The sequence below is a fragment of the Arachis stenosperma genome, chromosome 3, assembly GCF_014773155.1.
Source record: "Arachis stenosperma cultivar V10309 chromosome 3, arast.V10309.gnm1.PFL2, whole genome shotgun sequence".
Taxonomy (NCBI): Eukaryota; Viridiplantae; Streptophyta; class Magnoliopsida; order Fabales; family Fabaceae; genus Arachis; species Arachis stenosperma.
The window spans coordinates 5,270,055-5,278,331 of record NC_080379.1 but is presented as its reverse complement, the minus strand read 5'-3'; the positions used below and the strand labels follow the sequence as shown (position 1 = coordinate 5,278,331).

Sequence of the window (8,277 nt, the reverse complement as noted above, 5' to 3'; positions counted from 1 at the left end):
TTGTGAAAAATTTTCAGAACTTTACATTCCAGAAGAAAATGACTACTTAATAGTAGAAACAGATGCTTCAGACATAACCTGGTCAGGATGTCTAAAAGCTAAAAAAGCTATAAAAAGTTTGGAACAAGAAAAAGAATCACTAGATTCTAAATATTCCCCAAAGGAATTACTTTGCAGGTATATTTCAGAAACTTTTACTCCAACAGAACAGAGATATACCACTCATGAAAAGGAAACTCTAGCAGCAATTAAATCTCTTAAGAAATGGAAAATTGATTTACTACCCAGAGATTTTACATTAAGGACAGATTCAAGTTACCTAACAGGTTTCATACGATATAATTTAAAAGTTGATTATAATCATGGACGATTGGTAAGATGGCAATTATTTTTGTTACAATATCCAATAAAAATTGAATATATTAAGGGTGACAAAAATGTTATTGCAGATACATTAACAAGAGAATGGAGTTCGTCTACAACGCATTAGATCAAGAAATCCAGAAATACGAACAAGAACTCGAAAAATGCAAGCATTGTCAGCAAATAAGGACACAGATCCAATCCCTCAAGAAGGCCATCGAAGCAATGAAATCAACACAACAACCAAAACCATCAGAGTTCAGCCAGCTAAGCGTGGTGGACAAATCAGGTGAAGAAAAAATTCCAGAAAATAAAACAATTGCCGAAATTATCAAAAAATCCACCCAAGATAAAAAATATTATGTAATTTATAATAGCCCCATGAATGGAATATATGATGCCTGGGAAAAAGCAGCACCATTTACACATCAATCAAGGATAATTCATAAAGGAGGATTTTTAACACTGGAAGAAGCAAAGGAATCTTTCAGGGAATATGAAGCTCTTCATCCAGAGCAAACCCTAAAAAGAGCAGATAAAGCTCCAATTCAAATCCAGAGAACAGGAATAATAAGAAACATTCCTACAAGGGCTGAAATCAAGGAAAAGAAAAGGGTCTGTAGATCAAATCTCAGAGAAACCCTTAACATAGTCCTGAATTGGACTGAAGAAAAAAGGGCAATCTTGGGATATTATTCTATTGCCAAAGAACAGCTAACAAAGCTGGTTATATTTCCAGATGCTTTCCCATCTGACACCTATCAGTTTTTCCAGTATGGATTAATTGATACAATTTTAATTTTTAATGATTTGAAAATTATTAGTGAGTTTCCTGCAGGATTCATTGATACAGTAAAGAGATTTAAAAATATGATTGACAACGTAAATCCAAGGGATATATCCCTAAAATTTACGAATAGTCAACCTATTTTTAATGAAGAAGAAGAATGCTTGGTTCCAGCACATCAAGTAATCTTCATGTCCGTCTTCCCAGGAAATTTTCAACCAATTGATCAAGTTCAAGATTTAACAATCTATAATCATGAAGGAAGACTAGCCAGCACGCTAGCAAGGGTCTTCGAAAGAACTCAAAAGATAACAAGGGGATCTCACACAAGAATCAATTATAAAAGTAGAAATACTTTGCTTGTGTCCAGTAAAAGGAATGAAATTGAAGAAAGAGAGATGAGACTCTTAGTGGAATTTGAATCAGCATTCTACAACTTATCTGGACTCTTAGAAAAGCTCCCCGAAGGGATAAAAAGGAATCTCTGCTATTTGATAAAAGACAGAGAAGACCACAAGTGCCAGCTATGTGTCTCAGAGTTATCTGAAGAAAGCAATAATGAAACAGAATCAACCCACATGATAAAGGAAGGAGACAACGCATCTGAAGGCCACATAATGAAAGAGGAGGACAGCACATCTGAAGCATCTCTCAACATTATTGCATAATGACGTAAGCGCTTAGGTCATAGAGCACCAACAATGTAGCTGGTGCAAGATAATAAACAATGACGTAAGCAATGACGTCATAAGAAGGGTAAGGATGGGAATTGTCCATCAGACCCAACCATTATAAATAGGTTGCTTAGGCAATTGTAGAAAGGATCAAACCATAGAAAGCAGGAGGCTACGAGTACTCATATGCTAGGAGAGCAAGGAGAAAGCTGCCGAGGCGATTCTATAGTTTGAAGAAGAATTCCTTTAGGAAAAACCAATTCTAAACTCCCCTCTGGAGTTAGTATCTACAATCTCCCCTCTGGAGATAAAAAAACATCTTATGTAAAATATACTAAATAAATGAAGTTTTTCTCCAGAAAGGTACGCCTTTATCCTAATTTCTTAGTTATGAATTATTTAGAAAGCCTAGAATTAACAGAAGAATCTGATTATTATAGATTAACTGCTTTATTAGATAATGAAAAACAGGCTGTTCTAAAAACAGAATTAAATCTCAAATCAAATGAAAATTTCAATAAACAAAATCTTTTAAAAGAAGTTTTTAATAGAAAAAATATAATATACTATGAAAAAATTCAACTTGAAGCCCCTATAAAGATAAAATCTGCCAATGGAGAACTTGAAATAGCTCTGATAAATGATGAAGAATTGAGTAAACAGATTGAAAAAATTAAGGATCAACAAAAAAGATCTAAAATTGGATGGATTCATATTAGTACTATACAAGTCTTAATCAAATCTACATATATGAAAGGAATTAATTCACCAATAAGCTTAGCAATCTGTGATAAAAGAATTATTGATGACCCAATAGATCAAATCATTGGAATTGTTCATGGAAACTTGGCAAATGTAAATGTTAAATTCAATGCCCATCTTGGATATGCTATACCTTTATCAACTGAAAACCTTGGAAGATCTATAAGTTTGGCTTATAAATTTCACAGAAAGAATCTAATGGAACAAGACGATGAACCTTTTTCAATTACATATGCAATAAATTATGCTTTAACAAACAGCCATCATAGTATAATATTTAAAAACAGAGAAAGGATTTATGTTGATGAATTATTTCAGAAAATTGTAAAAACAGAAATACCAAAATATAAAGCTATTGAAAACCCAGTTCTATTACTAAAAGAACCATCAGGAAAATTAGTTTTATCGAATTTTCAAATAAGAGAATCTAAAATTAATAGCCCTTTAAGTTTATCTAAGTTAAAAATTAAAGAAGAAAGTTTTGAAATAAAAGAACTAACAAAAAAGGTCGAAAAATTAAATGAGACCCTAAACACTAAACTATGACAATAAATAAAGAAGAAATATATGTAACTTATCAAGACAAAAAACAAGAGCTCTTTGAAAGAGAAAATCGTTTGAATTATTTACAGTTTTCTGAAATAAATCAAAGAGCATTTGAAGCCCTAAAAATAATTTATGACAAGTTAAAAAGAGAAGTTGAAGAGTTAGAAAAATTAATAGAATCTTTAGAAAATAGTGATGAATCGATGATAGAGTTTGCGGAAATTTTAAATAATGAAGCATAAAAAGATTGAAAAACCAGAAAATAAAATAAGAAGAAATAGGACAAGAAAATTAAAAAGTAAAATAAAGGAGTATAAAAGGGAATTAAATAATCTTCAGATTGAAATTGAAGATCTTATAATAAAAAGGATAGAAATAAGAATAACTATAAACAAGTTGGAATTAAACTTAAAAAATTTATAAATGCCTGGAAAACCATATTACGACTTAAAAGAATTAAAGCTGCTGAAAGAAAAAATGGAGAATGAAATTGAAAAATTAAACAGATATTTAGAAACAAGAGAAAGTGTAGAAATAAAAGAAGTAATTGAGGATTTGAGAAATTATATTAAAGAAAAAGACAAACAGATAAAAGATTTTATATACAGTAATCCATGCAAAAAAGAATATTATAAACTAAAACAAGATTAAAAAGTTATAAATATACATCAAAGTAGTAGAAATGGTCAATACTATAGAATTTACAAATTATTTTTATTCAAAGTTCAAAATTTGATATCAGAGCCAAGTTAACGATTAAGGGTAACACTTTCTCTTTAAGCAACATTTTTAGTGATACGTTTTAAAAAAAAAAAAAAAGTGACCAGATGTCCACAATTAATTGAAAAACTTCTTTGTAGTCACCATAGGTACAATAAAACAATAGGTACCATAGAAGGCACCTATATATAATGCATATAGGCACTGCTTTTTTTATAAATTAAATATATATCTTTTTATCTTTTTATAAATTAAATATGTATAATTATAATAACGAATATAAAGTTACTCAATATCGTAAATATTTATTATTTTAATTAAGAAATTTCAGATTCAAATTTAATAATTATTTTAATATTTATTAAAAATAAAAAAATCTTAATATAAAATAGAGAAACTTTTCTTTATTTATTAAATTGATGGCACTTGCTTTTAATAGAACAAATAATATTTTGGACAAAAAAGATATTTTAAATTTTTTGGGTGACTAAATTAATATTACCTGACCATTATCTATTTTTTGCGGTTATAAAAAAAATGTTTTAATAACGATATATAAAATAATTAATAATTAATTGTCGATGGTCAGTGTAAACAATTTTTCGGAAACATCAACACGAGTTAACCGGATAAATACTGAATACAAATAATTCAAAAGGCTTGCTAATACACGATTCGTACATCAAATTAAAAACAATACTAAACATTTAAAATTCACTTTAAAAAATTAAATAAAATCTCTTTTATAGTATTGAATTATGAATTATGAATAGATGATAAACTTTTTAAATAATCCACTAAACATCTATTATTCAACTAAATTAAAAACAACCATTAAACATTTAAAATCCACTTAAAAAACTAAATAAATTTTTTTTTTACTTAAAAGAAAATAAACAACAACTAAGAGAGAAAAAAAATAAGTCCTGAATATTACTCTTAAACTCCTTTTAGAAGCTCCACTTAGAAAGAAAGAGTCTTCATTGCAATCTTTGCTATGATGTCTGCTACTGTATTTGCATCTCTCAAAATCAACCGGAGATCAGCACGCCATTGCCAAGACATGATATTTCGAATTTTTAACACCAAAAGATCAATAAACCCAGAGCAATCCTGTACAATAATAAAAGCCTCCACGCAGTCTGTCTCACATATAATATCTTTTTGTCCCGAGTCCCATACTAAAAGAAAGCCTCTCCAAATAGCAAACAACTCTCTTTGTAAAATATTACGACTCTCAATTATTTCCAGACAGCCTCGTTGCCACCTTTCATTCCAATCTCTGCTAACACAAACAAAACCAACTCGAGCACCATTACCAGGATAGCTAGCATCACAATTAATTTTAAAGGTACTCACTGAGGGGGAAAACCAAGAGCCACTAATGGTGGAAGGGATAGACAGTCGTTACAACTCAAAAATATTTCGAAGTTCTTTTTCCAAGGACAAAGCCATACGAATAACCTTGTTTGTGGTCCAATGCTCGTGAGAATGAAAGATCTCGTTATTCCTCGAACGCCAAATCCACCAGAGACCAGAAAAGTTTACTATTATGTAAGAACCAACTCATCAAATCCACTGGTTGATCGGAGATTCCTAAAGCTTGCCAAATTAGTTGGGCTTTTAGATAATCCCGAATACAATGTAAAACCGATTTCTAACATGAAAAACATCGTGGATAGCTATCTGTGTGCGAAATGCTCCTCCTAAAACGAAACGCAGCAGTAGGAAGAGGCTCCCGAAGACATAGCCAGACCAAAAATTTGTGCTTTTCCAGAACATGTTAACATCAAAACCAAAGCTAATTACCCCTATCTCCCAACTAAACATCTTCTTATTGAGTCGCAAATAACCACTACGAGCATCATAAACCTTTGAAGCCACACCAATCCAATACCAACCGACCTCTGAACCAACTTGAACATCCGGATTGTAAGAATTAATGTTGCTTTTTTAGATTTTATTTAAAAAAAACTAAATAAAATCTCTTTTATAATGATAAATGAATGACAATTTTTTTTTTAAATCCATTAAATATTTATTACAATTAACACTAACATAGAAAGTAAAAAATAATCATAAACTTGAGCCTTAAATCAATAACCTTTTGACTCCAATTTCTCTTTGAATTTTCTTCAATTATAATTACAATAATTTATTATAGAACCTCCTTAGCCTTTTTTTTTACTGCTATTCTATCATAGATCCACATAATCCTTGTATATTTTACCATTGATTAAGCCCAATTATGGGGAAATTTACATAAATAAATAAAGTTGGAGAATTATTTACGTAAATGTGCAAATTTATTTCTTGTAACCATTTTGTGCAAAATTGAATTTTATGTAAACCGTGGCAACCCACCACGGTTTCAAAACAAACATAAACTGTGGGAGGTCACCACGGATTAGGAAGAAATTGATTTACATGTAAACCGTGGGAGGTCACCACGGTTTACGAAGGAAAATGGTTGTGCATAAACCGTGGGGAGTCACCACGGTTTATGTAGAGTAAAAAAACGTGGTGGCTTGCCACAGTTTACTCTGACGGAAAATCTATATATATGTGGGTGATTCAAGCAGCAGAAGAGATCATTCTCACAATGGCTAGTGAGAAAGAGAGCTTTCTTGCTCTGGTGCATTGCTCTGGAAAAATAAAAAAAAGCAAAAGCAAAGGTGTGAAGTTCACCGACAGAGAACCACTAAGTATTTTTATTAGTTCGTCAATGAGTTTGTCGGACTTGAAGAACAGCATCTTGGAGAAGCTTGGCGTGTTGGGTTGCAAGTGGGTGAAGAAACTATTCTACAAGATTCCCATGGCGGTTGTCTCGACCGGTGTTCAGTACGAAACCTTTCCCGTTAAGTCTGATGAAGATATTCGGGTTCTCTTCTACTGCGTAAGGAGTTTTCCGGAGATCAGAATCCATGAGTTGTTTGCGAAGTTGGAGGTTGGCGTCGATAGTTCTGGGGCATCCGCTCCAGTTCCTTGCGTAGCTTCCGCGGGTGGTGCATCTAGTTCGATGCCTGCGGTCAGACCGCATCTTCCTCCGGTTCAATCACCTTCTTTTGCGGCTGACTTAGAACAAACGGAGGTTGTCGGTTCTGTCCCTTTGGAGCATGCAGCAGTCATTGAGCCTCCCAACGTAGTGGGTACCGGTGGTGGCCTCGTGCCTTATGTTGAAGACTTTGGTGGACCTGATCAAGTAGAGAATGCAATGCGTGACGATGAATCTGACGAGGAGCCTGTTGATATCGATGGTGACAGCGACGAAAACACAGGCGGCGATCCTGATGCGCAACATCGGCCTTCAAGTTCTGCTTCTCATCAATACCCTCCACACTTCTCGACACTAAACTTGGAAGCTCTTGGTCAACAGGAAGACAGTGGTAACAGAGTGGGTAGATCTTCTACAGAATTCGAGATTGGGCAATCTTTCCAGAGTAAAGATGAAGTTGTGCTCAGTGTGAAGGACTATAGCATCCGGCGAGGTGTTGAGTACAGAGTCATCGAATCGGATCATTTGAAGTATCATGGAAAATGCAAGGAATTCGGCAAGGGTTGCACTTGGTTGGTTCGTGTAGCGCTTCGTGCACGAAAGGGAACTTGGGAGGTTAGGAGGTACAACGGGCCACACACGTGCCTCGCAACTTCTATCTCAAGTGATCACCGTCAGCTGGATTATAACGTTATATGTGCGAGGATTCTTCCTATGGTTAGGGCGGATGCTGCGGTTACGGTAAAGGTACTTCAACAAGCGACAGAAGCTGATTACGGTTTCAGGCCTAGTTACAGGAAGGTCTGGTTGGCTAAGCAGAAGGCTGTGGCTGAAATATATGGAGATTGGGAAGAGTCTTACGCGGAGTTGCCCCGTTGGATGCTAGGGATCGAGGCAACAATGCCGGGAACAATCACGGTGCTGAAGACGTCTCCGGTTCAGATTGGTGGTGCTGTTGATGAGTCGACGGTGTACTTTCACCGACTTTTCTGGACATTTCCTCCCTGTGTCGAGGCATTCCGGCACTGCAAGCCACTCGTCAGTATTGATGGTACCCACTTGTATGGGAAGTATGGAGGGACGCTCCTGTTGGCGATAGCTCAGGACGGAAATTCGAACATCCTGCCGATAGCATTCGCCCTTGTAGAGGGGGAAAATGCAGAGTCGAGGATAGGAACCTGTGCGCCACACGGCACCACCACTCTAGGTAATCTGATGATGGACCAGGGTCGAGGACACGATCGACCCATATGACCGACTGATGCCGGTTCTCCCAATACTGGTGCCACTCCCGATAATATGAAGGAAACCACCGGTCCCCACCCCTACCATCCTTCGCATGTAGCCAATCTATGTTCAGAGCTACATCTGGGGGAGGCTGAACACCGCCGAACTGGGGTAGAACCCTATCCACCTGATGCCACTCGATG

General features: G+C 34.9%; 1 protein-coding gene across 1 annotated transcript; it reads left to right on the top strand.

Annotated features, from left to right (window-relative positions):
• The first annotated feature begins 6,577 nt into the window (after positions 1-6,577).
• Positions 6,578-8,101, top strand: LOC130965364 (uncharacterized). The gene has a single exon (XM_057890133.1). It carries the CDS (start codon positions 6,578-6,580, stop codon positions 8,099-8,101), a length of 1,524 nt encoding a protein of 507 aa, XP_057746116.1.
• Positions 8,102-8,277: the final 176 nt, after the last annotated feature.